Source organism: Ornithorhynchus anatinus, chromosome 10 (assembly GCF_004115215.2).
Source record: "Ornithorhynchus anatinus isolate Pmale09 chromosome 10, mOrnAna1.pri.v4, whole genome shotgun sequence".
Lineage (NCBI taxonomy): Eukaryota > Metazoa > Chordata > Mammalia > Monotremata > Ornithorhynchidae > Ornithorhynchus > Ornithorhynchus anatinus.
This window is the reverse complement of record NC_041737.1, coordinates 55,134,577-55,156,623: the sequence shown is the minus strand read 5'-3', so window position 1 is coordinate 55,156,623 and position 22,047 is coordinate 55,134,577. Positions and strand designations below refer to the sequence as shown.

The 22,047-nt window shown below is 53.4% G+C and overlaps 1 protein-coding gene across 1 annotated transcript; it reads right to left on the bottom strand.

The window, feature by feature from the left end:
• Window positions 1-316: 316 nt before the first annotated feature.
• SLC48A1 (solute carrier family 48 member 1) lies at window positions 317-9,314 on the bottom strand. Its single transcript, XM_029072702.2, has 3 exons — window positions 9,083-9,314; window positions 2,388-2,555; window positions 317-1,313 (listed from the first exon to the last, which is right to left on the bottom strand). Exons 1-3 carry the CDS (start codon window positions 9,216-9,218, stop codon window positions 1,177-1,179), a joined length of 441 nt encoding a protein of 146 aa, XP_028928535.1. The 5' UTR covers window positions 9,219-9,314; the 3' UTR covers window positions 317-1,176.
• Between the last annotated feature and the right edge of the window lie 12,733 nt (window positions 9,315-22,047).

The following is a 22,047-nucleotide window of genomic DNA, read 5'->3' as shown; positions in this document are numbered from 1 at the left end:
GGGTCCTCCTCGGGCTCCACTCCCTCCTTGCTGTTAAATTAGGAGCCTCCCCCGACCCCCCCACCCTCCTTTCGGCCCCGGGCCCCGCTGCGCCCCAGCCCAGCTTGAGCCGTACCCCAATCTTCTGCCGGGGTCCAGCACCCGGCTCGTCTGAAAGACCCGAGGCCCACCCCGAGACTCCACCGTCTTCCCTTCTGCCGTCACCGTTCCACGTGCCAGAGGCCAGGCCGTCCTCATCCCCTTCCCCGCTCCCGGCCGGGGTACGCGTCTGGGCGCTGAGGAGAGAGAAGGAACGGACTGGGGGCGGGGGGGGGGGGGGGGGGGGGGGGGTGGGAAAGCAGACCACCCGCTTTTCTTGGGTAGGAGGCGGCGGTCACCCCAGCGAAGTCGCGGCTCCCACCAGCCCCCCAACCCAAAAAGGATGTCAAGGTCAAAGAGGGGCGGTATCCCCCTCCCGGCCACAGCTGCGGCCGAGGCGGGGCCGGAAGGGGAGAGGGGGAGACGGGGAGGGCGGACCCAGCGGCGTTTCAAGACAGTAGTTGAGCAGAGCGAAAACGGCCGGCACCCGGCGAGGCCCGACCCCGAGGTGCGGCGGAGCCACCGGGCCCCGGGGGAAATAAAAAGGCGGCTTGGCGGAGGTACGGGCCGCCGGACATTGTGGGAAGGGGATCTGGGAGAGAGCGAGTCGGGCGGGTGTGAGTATACCGTGTGTGAGTGCGTGGGTGTGTTACGCGTGCGTGAATACGTGAATACCGGTGGGCTTGGGGGAGCACGAACCCTGTGACCGGGGTGGGGCCCACCCAAGGTTTCTTCGACTCTCTCCCGGGGACGTCGGCAAGAGTCCTTCACCTCCCTCCGTGAAGCTCGGCTGCGCGGACGCGTGGGTGCGAAAGACTGAGGGATATCCAGACTCGGCCGCCCGGCCCACCCCAGCCGGGCCCCTCCGGCCTCGGCCGTTAAAAAGGTCCCGCGTCTTGTGCTATGAAAATAGATCCGTACGAAAAGAGTTCAAAACGGCTCCGGCTCCGTCGGGGCCGAGGGCAGCCTCGGGGTTCGCGGCGGGTCTTCCCTCCCGGGCCGGTCGGGGGGAGGCCCGCACCGGCTCCCCGCCCGGGGCCGGCCCTCTCGGCTGGGTCTCCTCCTCGGGCCGACCCGGAGGTCGAAGGGCGGGCGGGGTCAGAAGTCGCTGAGGATGCTGAGGTCGGCGAAGTCCGCGCGGTAGCGGTGGGAGTACAGGCCGAGCAGGCAGGCCCACTTGAGCGCGATGAAGCTCCACACGGCCGAGAGGTAGTAGCTGACGGGGTCCGTCAGTGCTGTGCCAGGGGAGGAAGAAGGGGGTCAGCGGCCGGGGAGAGTCTGGACGGGGGGGAAAGCGGGCCACGGCATACTCTGTTTATTGTTCTACTGCACTTCTGAGAGCTCACCTCCTCCAAGAGGCCTTCCCGGACTTCCCTTTCCCCTCTGCTCCCTCCCCTTTCCCCCCTTCACCTCCCCTCAGCTAAGCCCCCTTTCCCTCTGCTCCTCCCCCTCTCCCTTCCCCTCCGCACCGTGCTCATTTGTCTAGATTTTTACTTCCCTATTTATATATATTTTATATATATATATATATATATATATATTTACTCCCTTATTTATTTTGTTAATGAGGCGTCCATCCCCTTGATTCTATCTATCGTGATTGCGTTGTTCTTGTCCGTCTCCCGCGATTCGGCTGCGAGCCCGTCGCTGGGCAGGGACTGTCTCTATCTGTTGCCGAACTGTCCATTCCAAGCGCTTCGTACAGCGCTCTGCACCTGGTAAGCGCTCAATAAATACTCTTGAATGAACTTCAATTGTATTTATCGAGCACCGTACTAAACGCTTGGGAGAGTACAAGCGGCGTGGCTCAGTGGAAAGAGCCTGGGCTTCGGAGTCAGGGGTTCGACTCCCGGCTCTGCCACTTGTCAGCCGTGTGACCGTGGGCGAGCCGCTTCACTTCTCTGTGCCTCAGTTACCTCATCTGTAAAATGGGGATTAACCGTGAGCCTCACGTGGACCGACCTGATGACCCTGTATCTCCCCCCAGCGCTTAGAACAGTGCTCTGCACATAGTAAGCGCTTAACAAATACCAACATTATTACAATGGAACGATAAACACACTCCCTGCCCTTCCCGAGCCAACGGTCTAGGGGGACGACGGAGATTAATATAGATAAATTACAGCTATATAATATAAATTACAAATAGATGACTCTCCCAAGCGCTTAGTACAGTCCTCTGCACGCAGTAAGCCCTCAAGAGATACGACTGACCGAACGAGTGAATACTAGGCAGCCCGGAGGGCCCCGCCGGGCGGCCCGGTGACCCCCGACACGTTCTACCCCCCCGGGGGCAGGCCCCGCCTCACCCTGGTGCCGGGTGATGGCCAGCACGAGGAAGGTGCAGAAGGCGGCGGCGGAGAGGGTGGCGAAGATGGCGGCGGCGAGGAGGAAGCAGCGGAGGCCGCGCAACCAGGTGCGCCAGTAGTCCTGGGCGTACATCACGTGGGTGGTCAGCGTCCACAGGGCCAGCACGCCTGGGCCGGAAAGGGGACGGGGAGTCAGCCAGGGAGCCCGAACCCCAGCCCACCCTGGACACCTCCCACCCGGGAACGCGACGGGCGGGAGCCCCTCGTGCCCGTGTCCTGGAGGAAGAAGAACAACTGTGGTATTTGTTTAAGCGCTTACTATGTGCCGAGCACTGTCCTAAGCGCTGGAGTAGATACAAGGTGATCGGGTTGTCCCACGGGGGGCTCCCCGTCTTCATTCCCATTTTACAGCCCAGAGAAGTTAGGCGGCCTGCCCGAAGTCACCCAGCTGACAAGGGGCGGAGCCGGAATTAGAACCCACGACCTCTGACTCCCAAGCCCGGGATCTTTCCACTGAGCCACGCTGCTTCTCTAAGCATCTACTATGTGCCAGGCTCTGTGCTAGTGAAGGCCCACCTCCTCCAAGAGGCCTTCCCTGACTGCGCCCTCCTTTCCTCTTCTCCCGCTCCATTCTGCGTCACCCCGACTTGCTCCCTTTATTCATCGCCCCCTCCCAGCCCCACGCCGCTCATGTCCATATCTGTCATTTATTGATTTCTATTAATGTCTCAGTGGAAAGAGCCCGGGCTTGGGAGTCAGAGGTCACGGGTTCGAATCCCAGCTCTGCCACTTGTCAGCTGTGTGACCGTGGGCAAGTCACTTCACTTCTCTATGCCTCAGTTACCTCATCTGTAAAATGGGGATTGACTGTGAGCCTCACGTGGGACCACCTGATTAGCCTGTGTCTACAGCGCTTAGAACAGTGCTCTGCACATAGGAAGCGCTTTACAAATACCAATATTATTATTAAACTGTCAGCTCCTTGTGGGCAGGGAATTTGCCTATTTATTGTTACGAATATAGAAAGAAGCAGCGTGGCTTACTGGATAGAGCACGGGCCTGAAAGTCAAAAGGACCTGGGTTCTAATTCCAGCTCCGCTACGTTTGCTGTGTGGCCTTGGGTAAGTCACTTAACTTCTCTGGGCCTCGATGACCTCATCTGTAAAATGGGGGTTAAGACTGTGAGCCCCATGTGGGACATGGACTGTGTCCAACCTGATTTACCTGGCATCTACACTAGTGCTTAGTACCATGCCTGGTACATAGTAAGCACCTAATACCCAAATTATTATTATTACTTGTAACTACTCCAGCACTTGGGCCAGTGCCTAGCACATAGTAAGCGCTTAAATACCACGATTATTATTTTTCATTATTACTTGTATCCGCCCCGTGCTTAGTCCAATGTCTGGCACATAGTAAACGCTTAACAACTATCACAATTGCTATTATTACTACTTGTCTCTACCCCAGCGCTTAGTCCAGTCCCCGGTGCATAGTAAGCGCTCAAATACCACAATTACTATTATTACTTCATTAATTCATTCAACAGTATTTACTGAGCGCTTACTATGCGCAGAGCACTGTACTAAGCGCTTGGAATGTATTACTTGTACCTGCCTCAGTGCTTAGTAGTTACTGGAACCTAGTTAGTCCAGTGTCTGGCACATAGTAAACGTTTAAGGAATACCATAAAAAGAGAGACCCTGGGCTTATTATTACTTGTATCTACCCCAGCAGTTAGTCCAGTGTTTGGCACATAGTAAACGCTTAAGGAATACCAAAAGAAGAGAGACCCTGGGCTTCTCATTATTGCTTGAATCTACCCCGGCACTTAATCCAGTGCCTGGCACATACTAAGCGCTTAAAGAATACCATAAAAAGAGAAACCCTGGGCTTATTATTATTACTTGTATCTACCCCAGCAGTTACTCCAGTGTTTGGCACCCAGTAAGCACTTCAGAAATACCAAAAAACAGGGAGACCCTGGGCTTATCATTATTGCTTGAATCTACCCCGGCACTTAATCCAGTGCCTGGCACATAGTAAGCGCTTAAGGAATACCATAAAGAGAGAGACCCTGGACTTATTATTATTACTTGTATCTACCCCAGCAGTTAGTCTAGGAAGCGCTTAAGAAATACCAAAAGGAGAGAGACCCTGGACTTATTATTACTTGAATCTACCCCAGCACTTAATCCGTGCCTGGCACATACTAAGCGCTTAAAGAATACCATAAAAAGAGAAACCCTGGGCTTATTATTATCACTTGTGTCTACCCCAGCAGTTAGTCCAGTGTCTGGCAGATAGGAAGCGCTTAAGAAATACGAAAAGGAGAGAGACCCTGGGCTTATCTTTATTGCTCGTATCTACCCCGGCAGTTAGTCCAGTGCCTGGCACATAGTAAGCGCTTAAGGAGAGACCCCGGGCCTTGGCGGTGACTCAGCAGAAGTCACCAGAAACCGCCGAGTCAGGGCCGAGAGGAACGACCGGTCCTCCTCGGGTTGACTCAGCAGGAGCCACTAGAAACCGCCAAGTCAAGGGGGAACCTCGTGGGGAGGAACCGAGTCAGCAGTCGGCCCTGTTCCGCTTGACTAACCCCCCCCCCCAGGACCCAAAGGTGACGGTTGCCCCCCTCTCTCCCGCGTCTTCCGAGGTGGGACGGGCTGCCCACGTTGCCCGGCTCGGCCTCCACGGTGTGCCAGGATCCTCGAGGACCCGGGCCACCCCGCGGAGGCTCCTGACCCGGGGCGGGGGCGGAGAGGGAAGCTGGGACTCCCCCGGCCCAGGCTGTTTACTGACCTATCTCGGCGCTGTCATCTTGGGTTGGCCTCTCTCTTCTAATCGCCCCTTATCGTCCTCTGTATCTGTCTGGCCCGCGAGTGGGAAGGCGAGCGACCTGATTATCCATCCCGCCGCACCGGTGCGGCCCCAGATTAAGCACCCACACTAAGCGCCCACGAACCGACCCATGGGGCTGCGGCCCAGGGCCCGATGCCTCCCTGTCGCCCGCAGCCATCGTCCGGCCGGAGACCGAGCACGAAGCCTGGCCGGTTCTATCTTTTTTTATGGTATCCGTTAAGCGCTTACTACGCGCCGGGCCCCGTAGAAAGCGCAGGGCTAGACACCAGCTAATCAGGTGGGACGCGGTCCGTGTCCAACGGGGGGTTTACGGGCTTCATCCCCATTTGAGAGAGGAGGGAACTGAGGCCCAGAGAAGTGACGTGACTCGCCCAAGGTCACGCAGCAGATAAGCGGCAGAGCCAGGATTAGGTCCCGGGTTTTTCCGACTCCCAGGCCCGGACTCTATCCACCGGGTCGTGACGTTTCTCGTTCTAATGCAGGATGGGCAGGGAATGGGTCTGTTTATTGTTATATTGTACTCTGCCCAGGGTCAGTACAGTGCACAGAGAAGCGTTCAATAAATAGGATTGAAGGAATGAACTCCCTCTGTGGTGGCCGAGGCAGCCCCACACCTTCCCTCCGGACGACGCTGCACTTTCCCGGGCTTCCCCAGACCCCCAAAATCCTCGAGCTCAAAGCGAATTGTTTTCTGTCCCCAGGGTTCTCAAAACCCTGCTCTTGTCCAGGAAAGGAGTTTGAACAATGGGTCTAGGGGACAGAGCTCAGAAGGCTCTAATCTCAGTTCCGCAATTTGTCGCTGCGTGACCTCGGGCAAGTCACTTCATTTCTCTGGGCCTCAGTTACCTCATCTGCAAAATGGGGATTGACACCGTGAGCCTCCCGTGGGACAGGGACTGTTTTCCAACTCGATTTACTTGTGTACAGTCCAGCGCCCGGCACGCACGTCATCATTATGATTATTACTGCTCATTACCTGTGCAGAGGAGGGAGAGGGATCAGTACCTTCCCCACCCCGCCCTCCCCTGCCTCCCAGGTGGCCTTGGGCAGGTCACTTCACTTCCCTGTGACTCAGTTTCCTCATCTATAAAATGGGGACTCAATACCTCCTCTCCCTGCCACTTAAACTATGAGTCTAACGTGACAGGGACTGCGCCTGACCCGATTAATATTTGTTAGGAGCTTAATATGTGCCAAGCGCTGTACTAAGCGCTGGGCTAGATAAAAACTAATCGGATTGGACCCAGTCCCTGTCCCACACGGGACTCGCAGTCTCGATCCCCATTTTACAGATGAGGAAACTGGGGCACAGAGAAGTTAAACGGCTTGGCCAAGGTCACAGGGCAGACACGTGGTGGAGCCGGAATTAGAACCCAGGTCCTTCGGACTCCCACGTCCGCGCTCTTTGCACTAGGCCACGATGATTAGCTCATCTCCCGGCGAGCGTTTAGCACGGTTCTTGGAACAGAGTAAGCACTTAACAAACACTCTTATTATTATTATTTCTGTCAAAGGATCTGGTCTCCTCCATCTCCTCACGACTTCCTTGGATTCAGGTGATAAACTCAGAGATGGCTTCTCTTCCTGTCTTTGAGCTGTCCTGTGCTGGGCAATGACTTTTCCCTAATAATGATAATAGTGGTATTTAAGCGTTTACTCTGTGCCCAAGACTGTACTAAGCGCTGTGGTAGATTCAATATACGCAGATCAGACGCAGTCCCTGTCCCATACGGGGCTCGTGGTCTAAAGGGAAGGTAGAACAGGTATTTAATCCCCATTTTACAGATGAAGGTACTGAGGCCGAGAAGTGAAGGGACTTGCCCGTGGCCACGCGGCAGACGAGCGGCAGAGCCGGGATTCGATCCCGGGTCCTCTGACTCCCAGGCCTGGGCTCTTTCCATTAGGTCACGCTGCTCTCCCGATTGGCTTGTAACCCCCCAGCGCTTAGTAGAGTCCCTGGCACATTGTAAACACTTAATACCACAGTTATTCTTCTTCTTCTATCAGAAATTTCTCCGTGCCCTCTCCAGAGTGCCTGGCACATTGTAAACACTTAATACCACAGTTATTATTCTTATTCTATCAGAAATTTCTCCGTGCCCTCTCCAGCTTTTTTCAAACCTCCCCCCCCTCGCTCCGCCAGCCTCTCCTAACCTGAGGACTCCCCCAATTCAAGGATTTGATGAAGGCCTGAGGAGGAAGCTCCCCTCCTTCACCCCCTCACAGGGTCTTTTGCCCCAGAATTTTGCCCCGACCGGGGGAATTGGCAACAAGGCCGAGACATGGGCGGAGGCAAGAGACCTTCCCAAAGACTCTGTTTGGGAAGCAAACCCAAACTGACTCCGTAGGCCTCAGTCCTCAGGGCCTGGGAAGGGGAAAGGGCTAGAGAAGTAAATAATGGAGGTGAGAAGGAGGAGAAGTAACAGGTGGGGAGACCGGGAGGTGAACATAATCACCAAGCCAAGACAGGTGGGCTCTGGCCCGGATCCAGGTCGGGGGGGCAATGAAAACTCAGTTACAAGCCCTACAAGGGGAGGAGCAGCATGGCCTAGTGGCAAGAGCCCGGGTTTAGGAGTCAGAGGTTGTGGGTTCTAATCCCCCTTTTGCCACTTGTCTGCTGTGTGACCTTGGACAAGTCACTTAACTTCTCTCTGCCTCGGTGACCTCCTCTGTAAAATGGAGCTTGAGACTATGAGTCGCACGGGGGACAACCTGAGGACTTTGCATCTACCCCAGCACTTAGAAGAGTGCTTGGCACACCGTAAGTGCTTAAGACATACCGTAATTATTATTATTATTAACAAGCTCTCTCCCTGCTCCCTCTTCACCCACCCCCTGCCCAACCTGTCAAAGGGTCTGGGGTCTGTTTTGTGTAGATGCTCTGGGGAGGCGGCGGGAGGCTGACACTGACAAGAGAAGCAGCCTGGCTCAGTGGAAAGAGCCCGGGCTTGGGAGTCAGAGGTCATGGGTTCAAATCCCAGATCCACCACTTGTCAGCTGTGTGACTGTGGGCAAGTCCCTTCCCTTTTCTGTGCCTCAGTTCCCTCATCTGTCAAATGGGGATGAAGACTATGAGCCCCATGTGGGCCGACCTGATTATCCTGTATCTCCCCCAGCGCTTCGAACAGTGCTCCGCGCATAGTAAGCGCTTAACAAATACCAACATTATTATTATTATTAACAAATACCATTGGCTCAGTGGCAAGAGCCCGGGCTTGGGAGTCAGAGGTCATAGGTTCGAATCCCGACTCCGCCGCTTGTCAGCTGTGTGACTGTGGGCAGGTCCCTTCCCTTCTCTGTGCCTCAGTTCCCTCATCTGTCAAAGGGGGATGAAGACCGGGTACCCCACGGGGAGGGGGGGTGGGCAACCTCATCCTGGCTCTCCCCCAACGCTTAGAACAGCGCCCTGCACATAGGAAGCGCTTAAGCGGCGCAGCTCCGTGGCCAAAGCCCGGGCTTGGGCGTCAGAGGTCATGGGTTCGAATCCCGGCTCCGCCCTTGTCGGCTGACAGTGGGCGAGTCTCAGGGACTGGGCCTCAGTGACCTCATCTGTCAAATGGGGATTAACTGTGAGGCTCGCGTGGGGTCACCTGATGACCCCGGATCTCCCCCAGCGCCTGGAAGAGCGCTCTGCACCGAGTCGGCGCTTAACAAAGCCCAACACGATCGTTAAGAAACGCCAACATCAGTACGATCACGAGCACACAGCGGCGGTATTATGAGGGGCCAAAGAAGGCCGCGGGTGGGGTGGGGGACGGCGGAGGGGAGGGGGGTGAAGGACTGGCTGGGGAGGAGGAGCCGCACTGGGAGCCCCCCGCCCGCCTTCCCGGCACCTGCGAGCCCCCCGGCGGCGGCCGTCCCGGCCTGCGGGAAGCAGAAGGTCCAGACGAAGAAGGCGGACAGGCCCGACAGGCAGCCCGCGCCCGCGTAGGCCGCGCGGAGCCCCAGCTTCAGGCGGGACGGGGCCATGGCCGACCCCCCCCCCGCCCGACGCCCGCCCCAGCCGGCCGGAGCCCCAACGCCCGGGGCAGCCGACGACGACCACGGGAGGAGCGCCCCCCCGCGGCCCGCAGGGACACGCCCCCCGGCCCCGGGACACGCCCCCTTCTCGGGACACGCCCCCTCCGGCGCCTCCCCGCAGCGCCCCCGCCCGCCCGGAGGCCGCAGCGACGCCCAACCCCCCCCACCGCCCCCCCCCCGCCGCCCCCCCCGCCCCCAAGGGGAGACTTCAGTCACCCATCCGTCCATCCGTCCGTCCGTCCGTCCGTCCGTTCAATCGTTCATTCCTCTTTATTTATTCATTCAGTCAATCGTATTTAATCATTCACTCAATCGTACTTATTCATTCGTTCGTTCAGTCCTCTTGATTTATTCATTCATTCATTCAATCGTACTTAATCATTCATTCAATCGGACTTAATCATTTATTCAATCGGACTTATTCGTTCGTTCATTCAATCCAATCCTCTTGATTTATTCATTCGTTCAATCGTATTTAATCATTCATTCAGTCGGACTTAATCATCTATTCAATCGGACTTATTCGTTCGTTCAATCCTCTTGATTTATTCATTCATTCATTCAATCGTATTCAATCATTCATTCAATCGGACTTAATCATTCATTCAATAGGACTTATTCGTTCGTTCATTCGATCCTCTGTATTTATTCATTCATTCAATCGTACCTAATCATTCATTCAACCGTACTTACTCATTCATCCATCCATTCAATCGTATTTATTTATTCGCTCATTCAATCAATCGTATCCATTCTTTCATTCGTATTTAGTCAGCCAGCCAGCCATTCATTCAACTGTAAGCTTAACAAATATCAGTATCTAAATTTCAATTTCATAGTATCTAAGTTCATTCATTCATTCAATCGTATTCATTCATTCATTCATTCAATCGTATTCATTCATTCATTCAATCCTATTCATTCGCTCATTCAATCGTATTCATTCATCCTTTTGTTTTCATTCATTCAATCGTATTTATTCATTCATCAATCCATTCAATCGTATTTATTAATTCACCCATTCAAACGTATTTATTTATTCATTCATCCATTCAATTGTATTCATTAATCATTCAATCGTATTCAATCATTTGTAGTATTCGTAGTATTTGTTAAGCACTTACTGTGTGCCAAGCACTCTTCTAAGCGCTGAGCACTGTTCTAAGCGCTAGGGTAGATACAGGATCATCAGGTTGTCCCACGTGGGGCTCACACTTTTAATCCCCATTTTACAGATGAGATACCTGAGGCACAGAGAAGTTAAGTAACTTGCCCAAGGCCACACAACAGACAAGTGGCAGAGGCGAGATTAGAGCCCACGTCCTCTGACTCCCAAGCCCGTGGTCTTTCCACTAAGCCACGTGCATCCATCCATTCAGTCGTATTTATTGAGTGCTCACTATGTGCAGAGCACTGGACTAAGCGCTCGGAATGTACAATTCGGCAACAGATAGAGACAATCCCTGTCCAACAACGGGCTCACAGTCTAAACGGGGGAGGCAGTCAACAAAACAAAACAAGTAGTCTGGCGTCCATATCATCAAGATAAATAGAATCATTGATACATACACATCCTTAACAAAATAAATAGAGTAATAAATAATATTGAGAAGCAGCATGCCGTAGTGGCTAGAGCCCGGGCCTGCCAGTCAGAGGGTCATGCGTTCTAATCCCGCCGCCGCCGCTTGTTTGCCCTGTGACCTTGGGCAAGTCTCTTCACTTCTCTGGGCCTCAGTCACCTCATCTGGAAAATGGGGATGGAGACTGTGCGCCCCACGTGGGACAGGGACTCTGTCCAACCCGACTTGCTTGTATCCACCCCAGTGCTTAGAACAGGGTCCAGCATAGAGTAAGCGTTTAAATATCAGTATCTAAATGCTTAAGAGGTGGGACTAATCAATCAATGGTATTTATTGAGCGCTTACCGTGTGCAGAGCACTATACTAAGCGCTTGGGAGAGTCCAATAGAGTGGTAGACACGTTTCCTGCACACAACGAGTTTACAGTCTCCCTTCTATCCCACTCCCCAACACAGAGAGACCCCCGCGATGGGGAAGAGAGGATCAAAACTCTCTGCCTCCCACATCTCATCGCAAGAGCAGCAACGGGACCCAATTCGCTAGACCGCCCCCCTCTCCTCCCCTTCCTTCCTCTTCTCCCCTTCTCTCCTCACCTCCCCTCCCTTCCCTTCCCCTTCTCTCCTCTCCTCCCCTCCTCTCCTTCCCTCCCCTTCCCTCCTCTCCTCTCCTTGACTTCCCTTCCCTCTTCCCCTTCCCTCTTTTCCTCTCCTTCTCTTCCCTCCCTTCTTCTCCTCTCCTTTCCTTCCCCCCCCTTTCCTTCCTTTCCCTCCTTCCCTCCCCTTTTCTCCTCTCCTCTCCTTCCCTCCCCTTCCCTCCTCCCTTCTCCTTCCCTCCTCTCCTCCCCTTCCCTCCTCTCTTCTCCTTCCCCTCCTCTCTTCTCCTTGCCCCCCGTCCCCTCCCTCCTCTCCTTCCCTTCCCTCCTTTTGTCCCCTTCCCTCCTTTCCTCTCCTTCCACCCCTTTCCCTCCTCTCCTCTCCTTCCCTCCTCTTGCCTTCTTCTCTTCTCCTTCCCTCCCCTTTCCCCCCTCTCTTCTCCTTCCCTCCCCTTTCCCTCCTCTCTTCCCCTTCCCTTCCCTCTCCCTCCTCTCTTCCCCTTCCCTTCCCTCCTCCGCTCCCCTTTCCCTCCTCTCTTCTCCTTTCCTCCTCTCTTCTCCTTCCCTCCCCTTTCCCTCCTCTCTTCTCCTTCCCTCCCCTTTCCCTCCTCTCTTCCCCTTCCCTTCCCTCCTCCGCTCCCCTTTCCCTCCTCTCTTCTCCTTTCCTCCTCTCTTCTCCTTCCCTCCCCTTTCCCTCCTCTCTTCTCCTTCCCTCCTCTCTTCTCCTTCCCTCCCCTTTCCCTCCTCTCTTCTCCTTCCCTCCCCTTTCCCTTCTCTCTTCTCCTTCCCTCCCCTTTCCCTCCTCTCTTCCCCTTCCCTTCCCTCTCCCTCCTCTCTTCCCCTTCCCTTCCCTCCTCCGCTCCCCTTTCCCTCCTCTCTTCTCCTTTCCTCCTCTCTTCTCCTTCCCTCCCCTTTCCCTCCTCTCTTCTCCTTCCCTCCCCTTTCCCTCCTCTCTTCTCCTTCCCTCCCCTTTCCCTCCTCTCTTCTCCTTCCCTCCCCTTTCCCTTCTCTCTTCTCCTTCCCTCCCCTTTCCCTCCTCTCTTCCCCTTCCCTTCCCTCTCCCTCCTCTCTTCCCCTTCCCTTCCCTCCTCCGCTCCCCTTTCCCTCCTCTCTTCTCCTTCCCTCCCCTTTCCCTCCTCTCTTCTCCTTCCCTCCCCTTTCCCTCCTCTCTTCTCCTTCCCTCCCCTTTCCCTTCTCTCTTCTCCTTCCCTTCCCTTTCCCTCCTCTCTTCTCCTTCCCTTCCCTCCCCTCCTCTCTTCCCCTCTCTTCTCCTCCCCTTCCCTCTTCTCCTCCCGTCCTCTGTTTTCTTCTTCGCTCATCCGGGTATGGGTGTGGGTGTGGGTGTGGGTGTCAGACGGTAGTTTTTCTCTAGGGGACGCGTCTTCTCGGCTAGGACCCCCTCATTGCGTCCTCGGTAGAATTCTTCTTCTCCCCCATAATAATCACAATGGTGTTTGTTAAGCGCTTATTATGTGCCAGGCACTGTACTCAGCACTGGGGTAGATACAATCTAATCAGGTTGGACATAGTCGCAGTCTTGGGCTCACAGTCTTAATCCCCTTTTTAGAGATGAGGTAACAGAGACCCAAGAAGTGAACTGATTCACCCGAGGTCACACAACGAACAAGTGGCATAGTGGAATTAGAATGCAGATCCTTCTGACTCCCAGGCCCGGACTCTACCCCTTAGGCCACGCTGCTTCCCTTCCTCCCTCCTCCTTCCTCCCCCTTTCTCTTCCTCCTCCTTCCTTCCTCTCCCTCTTCCCCTTCCGCCCTCTTCCTCCTCCTTCTCCTCCTCATCCTTGTCCTTAGGGCTTTCTGCGTGCCAAGCCCTGGAATAGATACAGCACAATCAGATCAGACACAGTCCCTGTCTCATCACAGGGCTCAATCAATCAACAGTATTTATTAAACACTTTCCTTCCCTTCCCAGACTTCCCCTGCCTAATGCCCTAGGCAAGAGCCCCATTCCTCACCCTGACAGAAAACCCCTCAACCCAAGAATCTTCCTGAACCTCCAGAAATGGGAGAAGGGGGGGATTGGCAGACCACCTAGCCCAACCCATTATCCCCTCTGACCAGAGAGAATTTGGTGGTCGGGGGGTGGAGGGGAGGGGGGTTGTCTGCCTCCCTGGTGTCACAGATCACAATCACCTGGGGTGTGGCAGAGGCGGAGTCCTTCCAATTTAAGGTCTGGACACCCACCCTAGCAATGAGTAGCCTCCGAAGGGGTCATAATCCTTGAACCTCGGGAGGGGCAGACTCAATCAAACAATCAATAGTATCTATTAACCACTTATTGTGTGCAAAGCACTGTACTGAGCACTTGGGAGAGTACCATAGATCAAGTATACATGATCCCTGCTCACGAGGAGCTTACAATCTAGCAGGAGAGGCAGACATTAACATTAATTTCAAGTATGGGAAGCAGAGTGTGGTCCCAGCCCACTGGCTCCATTTCTCTGATGGAGAACAGATTGATGAAGCAGGAGGGATGGAGGTTAGACAGAAGAAAGGATTTCTGGGTGAGCAGAAGTGTGGCGGTAGGACAAAAGAAGGCAGAAAAGTCGAGTTTTTTTAATGGTATTTGCTAAAGCACTTACTGTGGGTCAGACACTGTTCTAAGCACTGGGGTAGATGCAGTCTGGAAACGGTCCATGTCCCACACGGGGCTCAGTCTTCACTCCCATTTTACAGATGAGGTCACTGAGGTACAAAGACATTAAGTGACTTGCCCAGGGCCACATAGAAGACTAGTGGTGGAGCCAGGATTAGAACCTAGATCCTTCCAACCCCCAAGCCCATGCTCTAACCAATAGGCCACGCTGCTTCTCCACTACTGTGTAGACTAGGAGCAAAGGATGGGGTTTTCGAAGGCAAGAGGACTCCCCGTCCCACCCCCGGCAATACCATGGGCTTATGTGGAGAATGGGACTCTGGCAAGGGAATAAAGCACTAGAACAGTAGTCTACCCGTATTTCTGTACTTACATGTGTATCCACAGATATCTGTGTCCTTGTCTGTATGTCTGAAGCTGCTTTTCAATGTTTGTGAATGACTAGGTGTGGGCTAATGGGGATTTAATCCATCAGTAATATATACTGAGCACTTATTGTGGGCAGAGCACCGTATTGAGTGTGTGGGAACATACAGTACGGCACAGTTGGTAGATAAGACCCCTGTCCACAGTCTGCAGAGAGAGATAGACATTAAAAATAGATTAAGGATAAGGGAAATAGGAGAGTATAAGAATAATTACATAAGTATTATGGGGCCAGGGTGAGTAAATTTAAGTGATGGTCTCCTTCCCTCTGAGGGTTGTCCTTGCACTGAGGAGTTTATAACTCATCCTCGGTACTTCAGCACTTAGTACAGTGCCTGGCACATAGTAAGTGCTTAACAAATACCAGAATTCTTATTTTTATTGCTTGTGTATATAAATCAACTGAAAAGCAGCATGGCCTAGTGGAAAGAGACCAGACCTGGGAGTCAGAGGTTCTGGTTTCTAATCCTGGCTCCCCCACTTTGCTGTGTGACCGTGGGTAAGTCACTTCACTTCACTTCTCATCTGTAAAATGAGGAGTGAGACTGGAAGCTCCATGTGGGACATGGACTGTGTCCAACCTGACTAGCTTGTAAAAATTCATTCATTCATTCAGGCGTATTTACTGAGCGCTCACTGACCACTGTACTAACTGCTTGGAAAGTACAATTTGGTAACAGAGACAATCTCTACCCAACCACAGGCTTACAGTGTAAAGGGGGAGACAGACAACGAAACAAAACAAGTAGACAGGCATCAATCCCATCAAAATCAAAATCGTAATAATTATAATTATGGTATTTGTTAAGTGTTTACTATGTGCCAAGCACTACTCTAAGCGCTGAGGTAGATACAAGGTAATGAGGTTGTCCCATATAGGGCTGACAGTCTTAATCCCCATTTTACAGATGAGGTAACTGAGGCACAGAGAAGTTAAGTGGCTTGCCCAAGGTCACACAGCAGAGAAGTTTCCACCCCAGCTCTTAATACAGGGTCTGGCACAAAATAAGTGCTTAACAAAAACCATCATTATTGTGATTATTACTTCACTTCTCTGTTCCTCAGTTACTTCATCTGTAAAATGGGGATTAAGATTGTGAACCCCATGTGGGACAGGGACTGTGTCAAATCTGGTTAGCTTGTATCTACTCCAATGCTTAGTACAGTACTCGGCAGTACAGTACAGTACCTGGCATCTAGTAGGTGCTTAGCAAATTAAAACCATTAATAATAATAATAGTGGTACTTGTCAAGAATTTACTATGTGCCCAGCACGGTCCTAAATACTGGTTACAGAATAATCAGATCAGATACAGTCCCTGTCCATATGAGGCTCATGATCTAAAGGGAAGGGAGACCAAGCCTTTAATCCCCATTTTACTGATGAGGAAACTGAGGCACAGAAAAATGAAGGGATTTGCCCAAGGTCACACATCGGGCAAGTGGAGGAGTCTCGATTAGAACCCAGGTCTCCTGACTCCCCTTCCTGAGCTCTATTGACTAGGCCACGCTGCTTACAATCACCACTACTCTGTGTCTGGCTTTATGTGACTGTGTTGGCGTGTGAATGTGTCAGGATTTGTTTGTGTATCCGGCTGTGTGTAAGGACCTGTGCATGAAAGTCTTTTTATTTTATGGAGAGAAGCAGTGTTGCCTGGTGGAAAGAGCCCGGGCCTGGAACTCAGAAAACCTGGGTCCTAATTCTACCTCTGCCACTTGCCTGCTGTCTGACTTGGGGCAAGTCCCTTCATTTTTCTGTGCCTCAGTTTTCTCATCTGTAAAATGAGGATTCAATACCTGTTCTCCTTTCCTACTTACAATGTGAGCCCCATGTGGGACTTGATCTTTTATCTGCCCTAACACTTAGAACAGTGCTTGGCAAACATTAAGTGCTTAAATATTACAGTTATTATTACCATTATAATAATAATAATAATGTTGGTATTTGTTAAGCGCTTACTATGTGCAGAGCACTGTTCTAAGCGCTGGGGTGGACACAGGGGAATCAGGTGGGGCTCACAGTCTTAATCCCCATTTTACAGATGAGGTAACTGAGACACAGAGAAGCTAAGTGACTTGCCCACGGTCACACAGCTGACAAGTGGCAGAGCGGGGATTGGGTGAATTTTGGAGGGTTTGGCCAGCGTTCATTTGCCTCGAGCATGAGTTCATACATGTTTGTGCAAGCGCCTGTGTACGTCGGTGATGATGGACTTTTTTATATGTGTGGCTCTCTAAGTGTGAAGTGTCTGTCTTTGTGTAGGTGACTATGGCTGCCTGAGTGTATGTGAATCTATCTCTGTGTGTGAGTCTGTGTGTAAGTGTGAGAAAATGAGAGGTTCGCGTATGTCAAGGCGAATGCAGGTCAGAAAAGGTCTCTGTCCATTTCTCCCTTCCCTAGAACCTGGAATTTGGGACTGTGACCTCTCTGTAGGAGGGGGCTGGGGAGGTGTCCTGGGGGGGCTTCAGCTTCAAGGGGGATGGGGGGCTGCCATGGGGGGATTAAGGGGGGACTGAGGGGGTGGTGCCATCGGGGGGCCTTGGGTCCAGCTAGTCACAGTAGCAGGAAGTCTCCGACTGCAGCGTTTCCTCTCTGGCCTCTTGTCGTTTCCTGTTAAGGGTGTCAGGGGAGTGGGCTTGGCTGGGACAGGGGCTATGCCCCCACCGTGTCTTCTCCCTACTCGGAGGCCCTGGGTTCCTTATCTGAGGACTCATCCCTGGACCCTTCCTCTGACCTCTCCTGCACATCCCCCCCTCCCCAAGTGACTATGAGCCCCTGGGGGCCCGGGGGAGGGGGACAGGAGCATGATGGAAGGCCTGGAGCCTGGGCTGCGGTTACGGGGCAGAAGGCCCGATGGAAGGGACAGGGAATGCGAGGCTGGAGAGGACAAAATCCTAGTGACCCTAATCCCATCTCCCTCCAGTTCAGCAGCCTCTCGCTCAAAGCCGAGCTGTTCATTTCCAAGTTATGAATTGCATTTTGTTCATTTCATGTCGAAATGGTGCATCGATCCATCAACCCCCGGTATTTATTGAGTGATTGTTATGTGCCGTAAACTCGTTGAGAGCAGGGAATGTGTCTATCACTCTATTATACTCTCCCAAGCGCTTACTACAGTGTTTAGCACACAGTAAATGCAATTGACTGAGTGACTGACTTCAGAACACTGAACCGAGTGCTTGGGAGAGGACGATACCATAGAAGTAGCGGACATGTTCTCTGCCCATAATGAGCTAGAGGGGACAGCCCTTGGCCCTCTGCTCCTTTTCCTAGGGTTCCCTAACCCTCCCCCATGTCTCCCAGCCCCTGCCTCTTACCCCACAATGCCCCTACAACTTGCCCCTCCCCTCCACAATACCCCGGTCCCTGCCTCTCCCCACACAAGGCTTAGACCCCGCCTCTCCCCCCCCACCCCCGACAATGCCCCTGCCCCCTCCTCATCTCCCACAAGGTCCCGAAGATCTTCCCCACAATGACCCGACCTTTGCCTCCTCCCACAAGGTCCAGGCCCCTGCCTCTCCTCCCTCAAGGCCCCAGCTCCTGCCTTTTCCCCCACAAGGTCCCGTACCCTGCCTCTCCCCCCAAAATGCCCAATACCAACAGGTCCAGGCCCCTGCCTTTCCCCCCACAATGTCCCAACCCTTACCTATCCCCCTCCAAGGCCCAGGCCCCTGCCTCTCCCCCGACAATACTCCGGCCCCTAGCTTCTCCTCTCGCAAGAACCCAGCTCCCTTCCTCTCCCCCCTTGCATCTCCTTCTCCTGCTTCTGCTCCTCTACCCACCCGCTAGCCTTTTGGACGGCTCTTCAACCCACTCCCCCTCCTTCCCTTCTCCCCTCCCCCGTCCCGCGCCAGCCTCTCCCTTCAAGGACGCCGCCCCTTCTTCATTGTCCCTGGGCCTTTGGTCCTCCGGCCGGCTCCAGGGCTCTGACCCCTGCCTCCTCCCCGCCTGGGTTCTGCTCCGCTGACCACGTCTGCCCTGGCACCGGCCCAGGAATGCAATGGACCTGCCCCTCCTCAATTCTCCACTCTCTGCTTGTGCCCCTCAGCCCTCCCTTCCCTGTCCTTTCTGCTCCCCCAAATCCCCCTGCTGCTCCCCCTCCCCGTTACCCTGACTTGGGCCCTTTTGTGCCCATTCCAACGAGCTGTGCCCAGGCAGAGTTGGCTGGGCAGCCCTGCTCTCAGTCCATCTCTTCCCTACCCCCGCCCCATCCACCTGCTGGGCCCGAGGGCAATGGGGTGGGGAGGGGGCACTGAGCTGGAACGGACTGACTCTGTGGGGAGGAGCCGCCCTCTGGGGAATGGGAGGGGGGGGTGTGGGCAGACTCCTGGATCCTCTGCTCAGATCTGCTGCAGGATGAAACTTGGGGGGGGTCTCTGTGACGTCAGAGTGAGGGTGAGAGTTCAGGGGAGGCAGTGGGGGCTGGGGGGTTATTCATTCAATCATATTTATGGAGCTCTTACTGTGGGCGGAGCACTGTACTAAGCGCTTGGGAGAGGACAATAGAACAATAAACAGATCCATTCCCTGCCCACAACAGAGCTTAGAGTCTAGAGACAGGGAGGCAGACATGAATAGAAATAAATAAATGACGGATATGGACATAAGTGCTGTGGGGCTGGGAGGGGGGAAGAACAAAGGGAGCAAGTCAGGGCGACGCAGAAGGGAGTGGGAGAAGAGGAAAGGGGAGTTTGGTCAAGGAAGGCTTCTTGGAGGAGATGCACCTTCAATAAAGCCCCACAGCACTTGTCTCTATATATATATACATATTTGTTATTCTATTTATTTCATTAATGATGTGTATATATCTATAATTCTATTTATTTATATTGATGCTATTGATGCCTGTTTCCTTTTTTTTTTTAATGCCTGTCTCCCCCTTTCTACACTGTGAGCTCCTTGTGGGTAGGCTTTGTCCCTGTTGCTGAACTGTACTTTCCAAGCGCTTGGAACAGTGCTCTGCATACAGTAAGCGCTCAGTAAATACGATCGAATGAATGAATAGGCTTTGAAGGGGAAGGGGTCGGGGGAGAGTAATTGTCTGTCGGATTTGAGCGGGGAGGGCGTTCCGGGCCAGAGGGAGGACGAGGGCCAGGGGTCGGCAGCGAGATAGACGAGCTGGAGCACCGGGAGAAGGTGAGCACTAGAGAAGCAGAGGGGTTGGGTTGGGTTGCAGTAGGAGAATAGCAAGGTGAGGAAGGAGGGGGCAAGGTGATTGATTGCTTTAAGCCAAGCGGGAGATTTTGTCTGCTGCGGAGATGGATGGAAAAGCACTTGAGTTTTTTCGCGGAGTGGGGAAACGTGGACTAAACGTTTTTGTAGAAAAACGATCCGGGCAGCAGAGTGAAGTACGGACTGGAGTGGGGAGAGACAGGAGGCGGGGAGGTCAATAAGGAGGCTGATAGGGCCGGGATTGGAGGCTGTACCATAGACACATCCTCTTCTCCTCCTCCTTCCCAAGTCCCCACTGCTTCCCACCTTCTGGGTGCTGGAAAGATGGCATAAAGTTCACGTGAGATCACAGCCCTCATGCTGCAGCCTAACCCACATCCCACCTGCTGCAGTCTAACCCACGACCCTCCTGCTGCAGCCTAACTCAATGCGATACTGCTGCGGTCTAACCCACATCCCTTTTGCTCCAGTCTTGAAGCAGCGTGGCTTAGTGGCAAGAGCACGGGTTTGGGAGTCAGGGGTGGTGGGTTCTAATCCCGGCTCCGCCACTTGTCAGCTCTGTGCTTCCTCATCTGTAAAATGCAGATTAAGACTGAGATCCACGTGTGACAACCTGATTACCTTGTAACTACCCTAGCTCTTAGAAAAGTGCTTAGCATATATTAAGCGCTTTAAAAATACCCTCATTAGTATTACTATTTATTCAATCTTATTTATTGAGCACCTACTGTGTGCAGAGCATTTACTAAGCGCTTGGAATTTATCTTGATGATATTTACGCCAGACTACTTGTTTTGTTTTGTTCTGTTCTGTTGTCTGTCTCCCCCTTTTAGACTGGGAGCCCGTTGTCGGGCAGGGATTGTCTCTATCTGTTGCCGAATTGTCCATTCCAAACGCTTAGTACAGTGCTGTGCACACACTAAGTACTCAGTAAATACGATTGAATGCATAAATACAATTCAGCAACAAAAAGAGGCAATTCCTCCCCAACAACGGACTGGCATTATTACCGATGCTCTCCTGCTGCGGTCTAATCCACAGCCTGGCTCAGTGGAAAGAGCATGGGCTTCGGAGTCAGAGGTCATGGGTTCTAATCCCCACTCCGCCACCTCTCAGCTGTGTGACTTTGGGCAAGGCCACTTCTCGGTGCCTCAGTGACCTCATCTGTCCGGTGGGGATGAAGACTGTGAGCCTCAAGTGGGCCAACCTGATTACCCTTTATCTACCCCAGCGCTTAGAACAGTGCTCGGCACATAGTAAGCGCTTAACAAATACCAACATTATTATTATCCCTCCCGTGGCAGGCGAACCCAGATTCCTTCCGCTGCAGTCTAACCCACATCCCTCCTGCTGCCATCTCAGCTCTTTCCCCCTCTTTCGGCCCTCGGGGGGGATTTGGGGCAGCTCTGAGCCCCTCGGGAGTGTGGAGTGTGTGTGGGGGGGAGAGGTCCGGTTAGGCCCCGCCTCGAGGCTCCTTTTCCTTGGCCTCTGAGCCCCCAAGGCGGGCCTGCTCCTGCTCCTGCTCCTTCCCCCGTCGGGAAACAGCCCGGATTTCCCTGCCGGGTGGAGCCGCAGTGACTCACCGCCCTCTCCACCTCCCGCCCCGCTTCCGTGTTTGCATTCCTAATCCCGGACACGTGGCTGCTTCCACCCCCCAACACCGGGACCCCTCCCCACCCCACGAAGACCCCCGACCCTCCACCCACTCCGGGACTTTTTAGACCGGGAGCCCGTTGGAAGGCAGGGATCGCCTCTATCTGTAGCCGAATTGTACGTTCCGAGCGCTTAGTACAGTGCTCTGCACACAGGAAGCGCTCAATAAATACGATTGGATGGGTGATAATAATAACGTTGGTATTTGTTAAGCGTTTACTATGTGCCAAGCACTGTTCTGAGCGCTGGGGGTCTGTTGCCGAATTGTATGTGCTCTGCACATAGTAGGGGCTCAATAAATACTATTGAAATACTATTGAATACAAGGTCATCAGGTTGTCCCACGTGGGGCTCACGGTCTTCACCCCCGTTTTCCAGATGAGGTCACTGAGGCCCAGAGAAATGAAGTCACTTGCCCAAAATCGCCGAGCTGACAAGTGGCGGAGGCGAGATTAGAACTCACGACCTCTGACCTCTGTTGCCGAATTGTACCTTCCAAGCGCTTAGTGAAGGGCTCTGCACATAGTAAACGCTCAATGAATACGATTGAATGAATGAATGAATGAATGACTCCCAAGCCCGTGCTCTTTCCTCTAAACCACGCGGAGTGAATGAATGATGCTGACCCCCCCCCACTCAACTCAACCCGGGACCCTCCCCCTTCTGCTAGGCCCCGCACCCCTTTGGCTAGGGCCCACCCCCTTGTGACCAGGTCCCACCTCCTTTGGCTGGTCCCTG

Coding starts and splice junctions, on each gene's coding strand:
- SLC48A1 (XM_029072702.2), bottom strand. CDS start 9,218: ATGGCCCCGTCCCGCCTGAAGCTGGGGCTCCGCGCGGCCTACGCGGGC. Junction 2,556..9,082: donor CGCCGCCGGGGGGCTCGCAG/GTGCCGGGAAGG, acceptor TTTCCGGCCCAG/GCGTGCTGGCCCTGTGGACG. Junction 1,314..2,387: donor GGCCATCACCCGGCACCAGG/GTGAGGCGGGGC, acceptor CCCCTGGCACAG/CACTGACGGACCCCGTCAGC.